The sequence below is a fragment of the Carlito syrichta genome, unplaced genomic scaffold (genome assembly GCF_000164805.1).
Source record: "Carlito syrichta isolate Samal-C Ts95f unplaced genomic scaffold, Tarsius_syrichta-2.0.1 Scaffold303295, whole genome shotgun sequence".
NCBI classification, from domain to species: Eukaryota; Metazoa; Chordata; class Mammalia; order Primates; family Tarsiidae; genus Carlito; species Carlito syrichta.
In genome coordinates, this window is record NW_007247391.1 from 387,120 (window position 1) to 404,331 (window position 17,212).

Sequence of the window (17,212 nt, forward strand, 5' to 3'; positions counted from 1 at the left end):
GTGAAAGAGCCAACATGGTAGGTTCAGCTTACAGATGATTTTTTATGTAGCTTTTGGGGGGGAAAATATAATTTCAAAGTTGTTGAAATTGTTCTAAGCCATAGAAAATAATTAAATTTCAATATTATACTCTAAAGATAGGATAATAAGAGAAAAACATAGACCACTCTAGCTCATAAATATTGATGCAGTGATTCCATATAAGTTATTAGTTAAGAATTCAGCAAGGTATCCAAAAAATAACATACAACTAGTAAGAAGATCTTATTTTAAGAATGTAGTCATAGTTCAATAACAGGAAATTTAGTCAGTAATAAATACTTAAAGACATTTGATTTAAAAAATACACAAAAACCCCCAACTATTATAAAAACTCCAATAAAGTAGGACTGGAGGAAATGTGTACATACACATATAAAGAAACATTGAAAACACATATATGCATTTTAAAGTTGTAAATAATACTTTTCCCAGTGATATTTCCTTTTAACAGGATCAGACATTTGAGGCAGTAGATCACAGAGGCTCTTGTTGAATTCAAGGAGAGGTTTTCTTGGGGCAATGTGCACCCCTTGCTAGCATACCACACATGTGACTTTTTCTTTGTATAAAAGTAGCTTATTTGGTATCATATAAATGTAACTTTCACATACTTTATGACTGTATGTACTTTAAATGTACAGAAGCAGTGTTTCTTCCATAGTTGATCTCTCAGATTGAGATAGTCATAGCTTTAGAGTTAGGTAGCACTGGGTGAGGATATCCAGTGTCACAGACTAACATGGCATATATTTCAACAGCGTAAATTTTCATTGAAGATTGGAGATCAGTACAGTTAGCTGATTTCACTTGTAATAACTTATATTGGATATTAAAATAGTCATACTAAGGATTAAAGTTAAAAAATTTTACATGAATTATAATGATAAACATGAGAAATCAAAAGTAATTTTGGTGATTATATAGGGCCTCCTTCAAATATGCTCCAAAATCCTTGGAGGTGCATATAATTCCACAGTGGTGTTAGAAATATTTTAGTAGAAAAGTTTGAGAGGCTCTATGATACAGTGTCTTAGATAGAAGCATACATATGCTTTAAAACTGTTAGAAAAATTACAATTTTATTGATAAAATAATGACTTTTATGACCCTAGAATAAACACTTGAGGATTTTGTGAAAATCTACTTGAGAAAACACTTTAATATTGCTTAATAATGCTTGAATTATTCTCAGTAATTATTTCATTATTGTACATAATTGGCAGACTTGGAACTGAGATTCTCCATTGTGTTTTCTTATTTATAATGAGCATGAGTTATCGAATATCTACTAATTTCCTTCAAAGGCAAAAATTAAGGTGATGTCAAATGTTCCTGGCCAACCTTCAAAACTATTATTTTTCTTCACTTTTCACAATTCTTTAACATTTCTGGTTGGAGATTATTATATTTATCCAAAGATACAAATGGGAGATTTATAACCCAAAGAATAATAAAGATTTTATAGCTGACTAATCTCTTCTGTATTTTAAGATAGGATTCATTATTCTTGACAAATGGCATTTAACTTTATATGGCTCCAGAGGTGATTATGAGATCTGATCAGATTCCTATGGAGCAAATTCACTCATTCAGAAATTGTAGAACTATTCGCAAAACACGTGCTGCAGAGATCCAACAATGAATCAAGCAGATCCAGTCTTCCAAGAGCTTATAATTGGGTAAGGGAGATAAGCCATATACTATTGGTAATGTTACAATGACTATTAAATCAGAAAAAACACACTTATATAAAATCCATATTACATAATAAATATTGAAAAATATTTTAAAAATTACCCTGGAAGACTCAGGAAGAGTGGAAGAGAGAGAAACTTGGAAGGGACAGAAAAACTATGGTGATCACCAACAAAATGAATTGAAATTCTGTTGTCTAGTAATTATCAAAGGATTTGGGTGACCAAGAGTACTTTAAGTGTAGCATAACACTTAAGCTATTAGACCTTGGGATAACTTCCATGTGATTTGTAAATTCCCAGAAGGCTAGAAGGGCAAACACCCTGAAAAATTATACTTTAAGGGACTGTGTGAACTTGATTTATAAGATGGATTCCAAATCACACATTTTTGTAAGTATGACTCCAGTTTCTCTTTAACATCGATGTCATATAATTTAAGTTCTAAATTAAAGAAGCAAACGACTCATGGGATTCTTTGAACATGTATATTTATTGAAGTAATAAATAAGAATCCTAGTTAGATGGAAAATGAGAGGGCTAATCTAATTATTTAATTACATTTTAAGTTTAGAGATATTAGTGTGTGGGCCTGTGCGAGTGTGTGTGTGCTCATATGCACATAAACTCTATTAAATTTTTTGAGCGTAATGTCTTATTCTCTCCCTCCCTATCTCATATTACCTGTAAATTAGTTCTTTATGGAGCATGCTTATTTTAGAAATTACTGTTGATACTAGGAAGATCTCATATTCAAACATTTATATGAACACATGAATGCATAAGAGTAAGATTCTCTCTCTTTCTCTCTCTCTCTCTCTCTCTTTCTCTTTTTAATTTTCAGGCATAGATATTCTTCAACAACTAGGCCTTGGAGGCAAAGATGTAAGACACTCATCATCAGTGACTGCTGTAACTTCATCATCTACACCATTACCTCAGGGGGTCCATTTAACAGAATCAGGTGTCGTTTTAAAAAGCGATGCTTATATTGAGTCACCTCTCATGAAAATTTTGCCGGTTAACTTAGGGAAGCCATTTACAGTATTAATTGGGTTGCAGTCACATAGAGTGAACAATGCATTTCTCTTCAGCATTAGAAATAAAAATAGGCTACAATTAGGAGTTCAATTACTACCTAAAAAATTAGTAGTATACGTTGGAGGAAAGCAGTCTATATTTTTCAACCACAGTGTTCATGATGAACAATGGCATTCATTTGCCATTACTGTTGGAAACCACGTTGTCTCGATGTTTGATGAGTGCGGAAAGAAGTCTTTTAGCAGAGAGACTATTTCAGAATTCCAGAACTTTGATTCTAACAGCGTGTTTACCTTAGGAAGTATGAATAATAATTCTGTCCATTTTGAAGGAATAGTTTGTCAGTTGGATATTATTCCTTCTGTAGAAGCGTCTGCAGACTACTGCAGACATGTGAAACAGCAGTGTCGCCAAGCAGACAAACACCAACCTGAAACAAGCCTTCCTCGCACAACTATCATGCCGATGGGGATACCGGAACACTCTCCTCTGCCTAAACGATTTGATGAAAAAGTACTGTCAGAGGATACGTTGACTGAAGGCAAAAACATTCCAACTATCATGACTAATGATTCGGCCCCAGTGCATAAAAGACAAGAACACCAGATATCAAGAGCTCAGTTAACTTTTCTTCACTCAGGAAATGTCTCTGCTGTGGATCTCACAAACCATGGGATTCAGGCCAAAGAAATGGTCACTGAGGAATATACTCAGACAAATTTAAACCCATCAGTGACCCATCATCGCCCCAGTGAGTCAAGAATAAATGCCAAGGAGAAATTTAGTTCTCTCCCAAATGTATCTGACACGGCCACACAACATGATGATAGAGTAACTGGTCTGTCACTGTTTAAGAAGATGTCATCTATTCTTCCACAAATGAAACAAGATACAATTGCTAACCTCAATAAGGCTATCACAGCAAATCTACACACTAATGAACTTACGGAAACACAACAGATTGTAAACACAACCTTGTATAGAGTGACAGATGAGCCATCGGTGGATAATCACCTTGATCTAAGGAAGAAAGGTGAATTCTATCCTGATGCTACTTATCCCATCGAAAATAGCTATGAAACTGAGCTTTATGATTATTATTATTATGAGGATCTTAATACAATGCTCGAAATGGAGTATCTGAGAGGGCCAAAAGGAGACACTGGACCTCCCGTAAGTTTTTTTTTTTAATTTAAATATGTCTTACTGCTCTTATCTTACGATATATTTTAAAGAGAGTTCTCTGGACCAAACAATACAGAACAGATAAGATCTGTCACAGCAATGTATCTGTGTACAGTGAGTGAATAGTGAACTTATATTTGCTACAACACATCTGCCAGAGTGCAACCCTGGCCCAAATATTGTATTTTCCTTTTTCAATTGGCAGGCTGAAAGGTTACTTAATTCTGGCAAAGAGGTGAGCAAACTATATGTCTTGTTCAGCTGAAAGTCAATCAGGAATTTAACTGCTAAGTGTAGATTAGCATTTTTATTTTTAGGTAAAATTAGGATGAATGCATAATTAGGTTACAAGAAGGATATACAAGTTATGGTCGAGTAAAGAAAAACACATTGAATACATTAATTAAATATCCTTTCAGCAAAATAGTATCAAATAGATTTAAATAGAGTGTGAAGATTATTTTAGAGATTATAGAATATTTTACCATTTTAATTTTAGATTCAGAGGGTAGACATGCATGTTCATTACATCAACATATTGTGTAGTGGTGGGGATTGGGTCTCAGGTGGCTTATTTCCCAGATAGGGAACATTGTACCCAATAGGTAATTTCTGAATCCTAACCTCCTATTCACCTCTCCCTTATTGTCATCTCCAGGATCTATTATTTCCATCTTTGTGGTCATTGAGCTCCCATGTATAAGTGAGAACATGCGTGCTTGGTTTTCTGTTTCTGAGTAAGTTCACTTAGGATGATGATCTCCAGTTCCAGTCATGTTGCTGCAAAGGACATGACTTCATTCTTTTTTGTGGCTGTATAGTATTCCAACAATGTTTTCTTTATCCAGTCAATTGTTGGGAGGAACTTAGGTTAGTTCCATGACTTTGCCATTGTGAATATTGCTATGATGAACATATGAGTACAGGTATCTTTTAAAATATGGTAATCAATATATTTTCCTTTGGAAATTCCCTAATAGTGAGATTGCATTTTGTAGTGAATCATTGACTTGTAAAAAAAAAAAAAAAAAAAAGACCCTGACATTATTATTCTAAACGAAATATTTTAATTTCCATGAGAGTAACATATTTCATTATGTCTTTAATTATATAGTCAATTTACATTCATGAATTAATAAATGTTTCACTTACCAACCACAAAAGAGTCAGCCAGTCTATCAATCTGTTCAACAGAAAAAAACAGCCAAGCCACTTATTTAATAATATATAATAAATCTGTGAGATAATAGACTGAATTTTCAGCTCTGTTTTTTTTTTTTTTTTTTTATTGTGTAGGTGGAATTAGAGATCAACATTTGAAAATTTCTAAAATCATTGAAAAACCATTTGCGGCCATTTAAAATGACAACATTGGAAACATTGTTTTTGCCTTTCATATTTGTATACCTTAAGTAATTTTCCTTTATGTCTTTAAGAATTGATTTTTTCCCCAAAGTTGCAAGTAAACTAAAACATATCTTAAGGTATTTATTTAATGAAAATGCAACTTGAGTCTTTGGTTTAGTTCCAGAAACCATAGAATGGGAAAACATGACGCCGCCTTCTACCTTGTGTTTCATTTGTAGTTATTACTCAAAATGATTTTATAGGTATTGAGCAATTCTTAATAGAGTGAATGGTTAGAAGTTGTAAAATAAAATATGAAGATACACTATTATAAATAAATAAGAGTATATTATTAAAGGAAATAAATCCTTTTCAACTATGACAATTAATTATCAACATATTGGTTATAAAATTGAATCACTGTGCAGGTCATATTAAACAAATATTTATGGAAGCTATTGACTTTCTTCAGAAAAAGCCATTCATCTCTTCTGTGAATCCAAAAATAGCTATTCAGCATTGGTGGGTAAAGGAATACACTGGATATTTATTTAGTCTCTGCTATATGCAAGGCAGGAGCACAATGTATATATAACACAGTCATTGCTCAGAAGGAGTTTATATTTCAATAATGGGATAAAGGAAGTGCACTTATAACTATATCCTGCAGTAAAATAAGATAAATGCTGTGGAGAGATACAAACTAGTGTATGGTACAGAGATGTTCAAAGGTTTTATATATAAAAATAAATATATTTAGGGGTTCTCTATGAAAACTGAGTTGTTCAGAATAGCTTCTTGTGGACAAAGCTAGTTATGACCTAGGCTCAAAGAATGGGTAAGCTTTTGATAGATGAGAGGAGCTGGTATGCTTTTTATATAGGGAAACCAGCATAATAGCTATCATTTATTGAAGTCTTACTTACCATTCTCTTTATATACATTATCTTAAAAGAACTTTGTATGGTTAGTATTATTATCCTCATTTTTTCAGGTGAAGTAACTGAATCCTAGAGGAGTTAATTTACTTGCTCACAACAGCATTGCTGGTAAATAATAGACCTAGGATTTGGACCCAGGTTTTCTGCTTGTAAAGCCCAAACTCTTTCATGGTATTTTAGAAGATAAAGACCCAAGTTAGATGGTGTTAGGTTGTGGAGAGTCTCCACTGTTAAATGGGTGATCATAACTTTGTGGTGTTCTCAATGGGGGAATTTTGTAGGTTTCTAAGCAGAAGTATTAATAGGAAAGCCAGTCTGGCAATGGTACCCAGAGCAGACTGAAAATTTGTCACCATCTTGGTGTTATGTGACTAGGACATTATCTAGGTTGGCAACAGTGAAAATGAAAAGTAAAATAAGATTCAAGAGATATTGAAGGAAAATTTGGTAGAACTGGAAAATTAATGGGACCTAGGGACCAAGCAAAAAGGAAGAGAATCAAAGATGACTATCAAGGTTTAAGCCTGCAGATTGAGAAAAGAGTGATATCATCATTAAAGACAGTAATTAAGAGAGGTATTCAGTTTTAGGGGAGGGAAAATACGTTAAAAATTTAAGAAACTGTTAGTAATTCAGCAAGTTGTTGGAAGAATTGAAGAAGTTGAAGTAAAGAAGGGTTGTCAAGGCTGAGGATATAGATTTTGGAGTCTTCCCATCAATATTATAGTTGAGGCTGTAGGGTTGGATAAGATTTTCAAAGAAATCCATATGTTTGTCCTTCTTTATGGCTGCATAATATTTCATTATGTGGAAAACTGTCAGGGAAATGGGTGGGATTGGCAGTTGAAGGAAACTGCTAGGGGAGGAAGGGTCATAACTCATCAACAATGGTACCTGCATAATCAACATTTGTATACCTAACCCTGAATTGTACCTCACATCTTTATAATAATAAAAAACAAACAAACAAAATTTTCAAAGAAAGGAATGTGGCAGAGAGTCAAGAGCCAAATCAGGGGCAAAGTTTGCTTTTTCCGTTGTAGAAGAAGAGAACAGAAATGTGATAGAGTAGCCAGAGAAATGGGAGAGAAAATGAATGAATTACCAAAACGGCCAAAGAAGAGAGTTTTGGGAAGAAATTGAAAGCCGTACCAAAAGAAATAGAGATGTCAAAGAGAACAAGAACTGAAAGAGTGGGGAAATCTGTTGGGTCTTCTGATGGATATGTCATTGTTGAACTCTGAGAATTCAACTTCAATATTATGTAGAAGACTACAGGCAGATTTGAGAAAGCTAAGAAGAGAATGAATTGTGACAAAAATGATGACCCTGTAGGGATTGTTTCACTGCTTCTTGAAGTGGTTACCAATGTGGAAAGCCTGAGGCTAACCCGGTTTTTCCTACTTCTAGGTGACTGATTTTCCTGCCTGTATACCCATGCAGTTCTTTCATTGCCTTTGAAGTTCATTAAACTTTACTAGATTTTTGTGTCTTTTTTTTCCTGGTACTCTTTTGATCTGAAGATTATTCTTATTATATGAAAGTCTCCTCTTACATCATTAAATATTTTTCTGTTCCATTTTTCTATGTTCTTCAGGCACACCCATATGCATACATTGAATGCTATTTATGACGATAGATAGTATTTAATATCTTCTCTACAACCATGTCATCAGGATTGCTCTTTTCCATTTCATTTTGTGTGAATTTATTTATTCGATATCCATTAACTGATTTTTTAGTTGTATTTAATCAGTTTTTGAGGCTCTGATATAACTTTCATCCATAATATTTCTTTTTTTTGCTCTTTCATTATGTTTCTTAAACTCTTCTGGTTCACATTTTATTACCTTTGGCTGTTCTTTTTATCACTTATAAAACTCCATTTGCAGATTAATGCTATCTTAAAATTCTTTGAATATACAGTGAACTGTATAACTGAATTCTTTCTTTGTTGTATGCAGTAATTCCTCTTCTGGTAAATGATTTTCATCAACTTTACATTTATGTTCCTGTCCTCCCATTTCTCCGTTACTCCCAGCATCTATATATAGGTCCCTTACTGATTCCTTTCTGGTCATTACCCATTTTTAAACTAAAGGCAACTCTGTTTGGGCTATTCATTTTAGAATAGTATAGGGAGAGGCCCAGGGAAGTAAGGTGGAGTTGTACACAGAGTCAAATTTAGATTGTGCCTGAAACATCATCTTACCATATTTGTTTTTTCTTCTACCCAGAGGCATGTATCCTCTCATTTTAATGCATAGTTTGTTGTGAAGCCCTTCCAATCACAGGCTGTCTAAGAAGAGATACGGTAATTCAGGCTCTTCTTGTCTTTTGTCACCTCTCACCACCAGAAATCTATAGTTAGATTTGGTTGTAGATCATAAAAATGATGGTTTCTACCTTCCCTATTCTTGACTCTTGGAACTGAATCTCTACTGGGTCATGAATTATCTCTCCTGTGGCTTGCCCTTTCCCTTAAACCTCATCATTGTAATCAAAGGATTGTTGGAATGAATTTTCAAGACTGCTATATGTCCAAGGTTTGAGGTCTGAGAAGGTTTTTGGTTTTGATCATCTGTCAACATCATTGCTCCAAAGTTTCTCAGTATTTGGCAGATAATCTTTATATTTTGTGGTCTGTGGTTGTGGTCCTTTGGTTGTGTTCCTTTCCTTGTTTCACTGAGGATGATGTTTTCTTTTTTTGGTGCTTTTTGTTTTCAGTGGGGTTTGAGGGAGGGAGAGTAGTTTGAAAAATGTTCTCACACTGCCTCTTTTACTAAAATGCTCTAGTGAGCTTTAAAAAACATAAATCAGATCATATTATTTATCAGCTGAAGTCCTTTAGTGGCAGTATATTAAAACACTTAAACTAAACTCTATATACTGAACTGTGCAGATGTAGTGATACGGCTTCTACCTCTGCAGACACATCTTGCCCCACTTTCCCCTTGCTCTATGAATTTTCTTTTAGTTCCTTAAAAAGACTATGTCTTTTGTTTCTTTTGTTTTGTTTTACTCATTCACTTATTCCTATTTTCTGGAATCTAATTTTCTTATCTTTTCTAACTCATATTCATCTTTTAGGTCTAACTTCATCAGAGAAGCCTTCTCTGACATCACAGTATAAATTAGGTCCACTATGTTAATCTCTCCTTTGGTTGCCTATTCTTTTCCTCCACATCCTAAGTACAGTTTGTAATTACTAGTATATGTTTATCTGTTAATGTGTGCCTTTTTATCTAGACTAAATTTTTTAAGAGGACTTTATGCTTTATAATGTTTACTGAGTGAGTGAATGAATGAACGAATGAATTTTTTTTCCTTATTTTAAATATGTGGGGTACAATTCAGGGTTAGGTAAACAAATGTTCATTATGCAAGTACCCTTGTTGATGAGGTGTGCCCCTCCCTCCCCAAGCAGTTTTCCTCAACTGCCAATCTCCTCCCTACCCCCCCCTTCGCCTGGGGGTTTTCCACTACTGCCAATCCTTTTCTTTTATAGTATTATGATAATTGTTCAAGGTCCACTTATGAGTGAGAACATATGGTACTCTGTTTTTTGTTTCTGTGATAGATCACTGAATATGATAGATTCTAAATCCATCCAAGTTGCTGCGAAGTCCATATGTTTGTCCTTCTTTATGGCTGCATAAAATTGCATTGTGTATGTGTACATTTTTTCTTTCCAGTCCAGCTTCGATGGGCAGCATGGTTGGTTCCATTTTTTTGCTATTGTGAGTACAGCTGCAACAAACATGCGTGTGTAGGTATCTTTTTGGTAGAATGACTTGAGTTCCTCCAGGTATATTCCCAATAGGGGGATTGCCGGATCATATGGAAGGTCAATTTCTAATTCTTTCAGAAATTGCCATGTTGTCTTCAAAAGAGGTTGCACTAGCTTGCATTCCCACCAGCACTGTAGAAGCGTTCCTTTTTCTCCACATCCTTGCCAGCATCTGTTGTTGTTTTGTTAATGCTGGCCATTCCTCCTAGGGTTAGGTGGTATCTCAGTGTGGTTTTGCTTTGCATTTCTCTGATGATGAGTGAGGCTGAACACTTTTTCATGTGTCTGTTGGCTGCCCGTACATCTCTTGAGAAGTGTCTATTCATGTCTTTTGCCCACTTTTTAATGGACTGTTTGTTGTTTTTCTTTTGGCATGTTTGAGTTCCTTGTGGCTCTTAGATGTTAAGCCTTTGTCAGATATACAGTTGGCAGATATTTTTTCCCATTCTGTGGGCTGTCTCCCCACACTCTTGATGGTTTCTTTGGTTTTAAAGAAACTTGTCAGTTTGGTGAGGTCCCTCTTGTTTATCTTATCTCTTATGGTATGGGCACTTGGGGCTTTGATCAGGAATTGGTTGTTCGTTTCAATTGCCATAAAGGTGTCTCTTATATTTTCTAAGATTCTTATAGTTTTGGGTTTTACATTTAGGTCTTTGATCCACTTAGAGTTAATTTTTGTGTATGGTGATACGTAGGGGTCCTGTTTCAATCTTCTGCATGTGATCAGTTAGTTTTCCCAGCACCACTTATTGAATAGGTTCTCCTCTTGCCAGTGGTAGTTGTTAGAGCTTTGTCAAAGATGAGTTGGTTGACAAATTGAGTCTTTGCTTCCAGAATTTCTATCCTTTTCCATTGGTCCATATGCCTGTTCTTGTACCAATATCAAACTGTTTTGATCATTGTAGCCTTATAGTAAAGTTTGAAGTCTGGAAGTATGATACCTCCTGCTTTATTTCTTTTGCTAAGGATTGTTTTGGCTATTCGTGGTCATTTATGTTTCCATATGAATTTCTGTATTGTCATTTCCAGGTCTGAGAAGAATGCTGTTGGTAATTTAATGGGTATTGCATTGAATCTGTAGATTGCCTTTGGTAGGATGGACATTTAACAATGTTGAGTCTTCCTATCCATGAACATGGAATATTTTTCCATTTGTTTGTGTCTTCTTGGATTTCTTTGAACAGTGTTTTGTAGTTCTCATTGTAAAGGTCTTTCACTTCTCTGGTTAGGAAGATGCTGAGGTATTTCAGTTTTTTGTGGCTACTGTGAATGGGACTGTGCTTTTTATTTGGTTCTCCACCTGCTTGTTGTTGGTGTATGAGAATGCAACTATCTTTTGCATATTTATTTTGTACCTGAGACTTTGCCAAAGTCCCTTATCAGTGCAAGCAGGTTTTTGACAGATTCTCTTGGATTTTCAAGGTATAGGATCATATCATCAGCAAAGAGGGATAACTTGACCTCTTCTTTTCCTATTAGTATACCCCTGATTTCCTTCCCCTTTCTAATTGCTCTAGTTAGGACTTCCAACACAATGTTGAACAAGAAGGGTGAGAGTGGGTAGCCTTGTCTTGTTCCAGTTTTTAGGGGAAATGTCTCCAGTTTTTGTCCATTTAGCAATATGCTAGCTGTGTAAATAGATGGCACTTACTATTTTGAGGTGTGTTTCTTCTATACCTAGGTTTTGAGGGTTTTACTCAAGAAGGGATACTAGATTTTATCAAAAGCTTTTTCTGCATTTAATGATATAATCATGTAGTTCTTGTTTTTATATCTGTTGATGTTTTTAATTACATTTATGGCCTTGCAGGTGTTGAACCAGTCCTGCATCCTGGGGATGGAGGCTACTTGGTCATGGTGGATACATTTTGAGATCCGATTTGCTAGAATCTTGTTGAGGATTTTTGCATCTATGTTCATAAGGGATATTGGCTTGTAGTTCTCTTTTTTGTTGAACCTTTACCCAGTTTATGTATCAGTGTGATATTAACTTTGTAAAATGATTTGGGGAGTATTCCGTCTTTCTCAATTGCCTGGAATACTTCCAATAGGATTGGTATCAGCCCCTCCTTGTTTGTTTTGTAGAGCTCTGCTGGAAAATCATCTGGTCTAGGGCTTTTTTTTTTAATGTAGGTAGTTTCTTATGACAGAGTCATAATAAATACATAATAATATACAACTAAAATTTATTGACTGCTTATTGTGCCCCATGCATACCTTTAAAAGAGTTAGTTTCACTACAGTTTACTGGTTATCTACTATACACCAGCCACAGTGATAGGCATTTTATATACAATAACTTTAATTCTCACAGTAACTCTACCTTCTCTTAAAGGTAGATTTTTATCACCAATATTTTAAAGATGAAGAAACTAGGCTTAGAAAGGACAGCTGACTTTCCACGGTCATTCAGCTAGATATGATTGAGGCGTTATTTGAATCTAGATTGCATGATTGCAAAGCCATTGCTTTTTAAATTGAATGTACTTTCTATTAATAACAAATAATCTAAGAGTTAAAATGCTTTTTCTAGTACTTAACTTCATTTGCAGAAAATAATTTATTCTCCTCAAAAAAGTCATACTGTAAGAAATTATGCTGCTTCTCTGGTGTCTAGAAAATACCTATCAATAATCTGTTATTAAAGATTTGGAAATGTAAAATTGTAAAGGCATGTGAAAATTAATTTTTATTTAATGCTTATTAAACAACTCAAATTATTTTAATCATGACATAAAATACACCTTAATTCCCTCCCAGTGTCTAATGTTAATTGCATCTTAGTATGTTTAGGTGGCTGTAACAAAATATAAGGTTTATGAGCAACAGAAAATTTGATCACTTGGTGAAGGTGGGTCTGCAAGGTTTCTCCACCATAAAATGATCTTTCCTGTTAGCGACTGTGTATATGGAGACACTTTAAGATTATGAAAACACCCCACTTCTCCTGGGACTTGACCCACTGATATTTGCACCCCCCAGTGGGTCTTACTGACCACAGTGACCACAGTGATGCTTGCTCCATTGTTATTTCCTATGTTCCCTTTTCCTCCTATGTCCATCAACTGTAACTCCTTTGTAAGAAAGAGCTGGCCCTTCCCCCTGTTTATTTATTTATTCAATGTTTAGTTTACATAAAAAAATAAGCAACAGAAATTTATTTCTCACAATTTTGGAGGTTGGGAATTTCAAGATCAAGGTGCCAACAGATTTGGTATTTGACAAAGGTCTACTTTCTTGTTCATGGATGTCACCTTCTCACTGTGTTCTCACATGGTGGAAGGAGCAAATGAACTCTCTTGGGCCTCTTTTATAAGCACACTAATCTCTGACCTAATCACCTCCAAGTCTTCACCTCCTGCTACCACACTTTATGGTTAGGATTTCAAGATATGGAACAAACATTTAAGCCATAGCAACATTATAACAGCTTAACACATTACACAGATCCTTTTCAATGTAATACCTTTTCAATGTAAATAAAATATAGTGTTTTCTTTTGTCTCAAAGTAGTAAGGCAGGGCACTAAACCAAACTATACATTTGGAAAAATTTTCCCTTTACTTCTTTAATTCAAATATCTCCTTCTTGCTCTATTTTGAGGGACTTAAATTCAAATCAGAAGCTGCTAACTTCTGATTATAGCAACAAAACCAGAACTAATTTGAATAGAATGTCAGTTTTTCTTGACAATAAGTAAAAATCAATTTTTGATAGAAGCTAGTACATCTCAGGAAGGAGAATGTCCTCCATTTGGTGTTGAACAAAAATAGTACTTCTCTGTCACTATTAGGAAATGCACGAAAAGTTTTGTCAAGTTAGGGGATACAACAAGAAAAAAATACAATTAAAGGGAAAAGATGGGTAGTCTGTGACATGTAATGAATATCAGAAATCTGTAAAATGATTATAATATCAATAAAGGAGAAAGGTTCAAGGAGTAATGTCAAAAAGAATGAGAAATAAGAAAAATACTACATAACTATTATTTTCAACATAACTTATTAATCCCCCCCTTTATAAAAAATTGGAATGACCCTTTCCCATCAGTCCATTTTCCCTTTCCTTCTTTGAAACTCAATGTAAATTTTAGGTAAACCTAGCCATGCTACAGATCAAACTATATGCAGTTATATTTTTTAGGTTAAGAAATGGCCATATATTGGCAATCAAATACAGTTTAACCAGGAGTTATTCCTTGATTTTATGTGCTATCAATATTGAAGTGTAGACATTTTGCAATTAAAAAAGTGAGACACATTAGATCACACTACTTGTTAGTGTGAGGCTAATATTTTTACCTTAACCTGTATAATGTCAAAGCTTATACTGTTTTTACTGTTGTACTGAATATTTATTAAATGGAACATGTGTATGTCTATAGATAGCAAGAACAATGCCATATCAGCAGTGCTCAGTAACAATTGAATAAATGAACAGATGAATGAATGTGTTCAACCATTTAACAAATGTGCATTTATTCTTCCACAGATGATTGTTAAAGTAGGTAAAAAAAAGACAACATAAATATTACATGAAGAATTATAGAAGTAGTTTTCTATTTGGTTGTGGCTTGCATACTCTGTTTTATAAATCACTTAACTCTATTATTGAAATCTTAGTATAAGTAAGATTTGTTACTGGATATACGAGAAGGATCTCATTTTAACAGTTTAACACATTACACAGATTCTTGGTATAATTCTTTTGAAAGAACATAAAGTGGTCATTGCTTTCACTTTTCAAGGCAAGCCTTTTGAAATGTGTTCAAAAACCTGCAGTTGTTGGTCTCCAAACCTGAAATTGAATTCCTCCTTCCGTAGTAAAAGTAAATTTAGGTAAAAATTACCCACAAAATTACTAGTTATGGTCCCTGTAAAAACCAGATACAGTGACTGTAACCATAAGTCATAGACTTCCTGCTGCCATTTCTAGCCAGATTAAAGAGGACACTTGAATTTCAACTCACCCCTGCTGATCAGGGTAAGGGGATTCATGTACTTTAAAATCATCATCAGCCGGAAACTGGGGACTGAAAAAAAGTTGTCTTGGAGTGGAAATCTTATTAAGACTTGTGAGAAAGGTGTATCTTCTATCATGCCTGATGTCTTGATATTTGTTTTCCAAGGGTCCACCTGGTCCATCAGGTATCCCAGGTCCAGCAGGAAAGAGAGGTCCACGGGTGAGTAGATGGCTACATTTCCTGCTGGCTGTTAGAATGAGTAAATCTGCAGTGTGTTTTTTTCTGTTATTGTACAGTATGTTTTTCTTTTGGAAATCTGCCTGGATCTTCAAACTTAGCCCTATCTTTGCCAATTCATGAGACGCTTAAGAACACGTACAGCCTTGTTTGCATGTAAACACCCAGCCAAAGACATGCCCAAGAAAGATCATGAAATTGGTAAATTAGTGGCTGTTCTGGTGCTACTTGTAACATTATTCTTAGTTATAAAGTGATCTCAATAGTCCAGGGTGAGGTTCATTTGTTTTGGGAAATGAAGAGGAGTGGGCTGCTTTAAAACAGTACATTCCTGGATTGCATAGTGGAAAATACTGGAGCTATTGACTAGGAAAAAAAAAAAAATTGCCCTGAGGAAAAAAGCTTCCTTAAGGATCAGCAGTAGTTTCTCACATTACACAAGTCCAACAATTTATTACTAAGTTAGAATTAGTTTCTTTCAAACCTAGTTTTAAAAAAATGTGGACATTTTTCTAAAGAAAGTCTTTCTTCAATGAATTAGAAAGAATTACGTGTTTTAAGACAAATGCAAGTGCCTTTAATATAATCTACTTTTTATTCTGATTTTTATTTATCATACAAACAATATGAAGAAAATAACTAAAATATTCTTTTGTTATCCACATTCACAGCAAACTCTTGTCCATTTAAGACATAGATGAATTCTCACTGGGCTCTCGTTGTTCAGCATTTAAAAAAATTTCTGTAGAGTTGATGACCTGTCACATTCCTCCCACGGTCCCATCAACACCCTGTTCCATCTCCTCTAGTCCATGAATCATTCCAGTTCTCTAACCTCTCTGTAAAGAGATGTGGGATCCTACTTTTCTGAGGGATTGGGTTCATCTTTGCACTAATTCTAGTCCCACTCCACTGTTAAGGCTGTTCATATCCCAACAGCGTGACCTCCAGGTTCTGACTCTCCTTCTATTCTCATAATACATTAGTTTCTTTCCCTAATTTCCTTTTATTTTTCACTTATTTGTCCAATCCTCCATCCCTTAAGGAAGGATCAGTATTCTTCTCAAGGCAAATTATTTCCCTTGTGTTCCTAATTTTATCTCCTTCAATCAATTATTTAAGAGTTGTTAATTCACATTTTTTTCCTTCCCTAAATTTTATACCATTTAGCAACAGCCAATAAGTTGTCTTTCTTTTGAAAGTCTCAGACTTTTACTGATACTAACTTTTCTAAGTTATTGTCCTGTCTTACTGTTGCACTACTGCTCTTTGTGAAATAATATTTTATAGTCATTGTCTTTGCTTTTACATCAACTCATTCATTAATTCCCATAATTTTTTTCCATCCACTGTATTACAATGTACATTAGGAAGGTTATCAATGACATGTTATAAAATAGTGTTTTCTTTACTTTTCATCATGCTAGACATGTCTTCAGTATTTGCATCTTTCTGAAACATTCTGCTCTCTTAATTCAGAACTGAAGAGACAGACACATAAATAATTATTTTATTTTTTATTTTTTTGAGTTGGAGTCTCACTCTGTCGCCCAGACTGGTGGCCGCTCCCGGTCACCACAGCCTCGACCTGCTGGGCTCCGGCGATCCTTCCGCTCAGCCTTCCAAGTAGCTGGAACTACAGGCTCGCACTACACGCCTGGCTAATTTTTTAATTTATTGTAGAGACGAGGTCTCGCCAAGTTGCCCAGGCGGGTCTTGAACCCACGGGCTCATGTAATCCGCTCACCTCAGCCTCCCAAAGCGTGGGATTACAGGCTGAGCCACCGAGCTCAGCTGATAAATAATTATTAACTATGTGATAAGTGTTAAAATGGAGGTTTGGCTGAAGAACACAGAGGTAGGGTACAAAACCCAACTAAGTACAGGGGTCTGGAGACCTGGAAGGCTTTCTGGAGAGGGTGATTCTCTGTTCCTCTACTTACTGGTTGTGCAAGTTTAAGTTTCCTGATTT

The 17,212-nt window shown here is 34.9% G+C and overlaps 1 protein-coding gene across 1 annotated transcript in view; it reads left to right on the top strand.

The window, feature by feature from the left end:
- The window catches only part of LOC103260675 (collagen alpha-1(XXIV) chain-like), a gene marked incomplete at its 3' end in the record, with an annotated part of 127,962 nt that overhangs the window by 21,934 nt on the left and 88,816 nt on the right, over positions 1–17,212 (top strand). The window contains exons 3-4 of the mRNA XM_008058323.2: positions 2,581–3,950; positions 15,169–15,222. Of these exons, the coding sequence (XP_008056514.1) occupies positions 2,581–3,950; positions 15,169–15,222 (1,424 nt within the window). The remainder of the gene's footprint in view (positions 1–2,580; positions 3,951–15,168; positions 15,223–17,212) is intronic.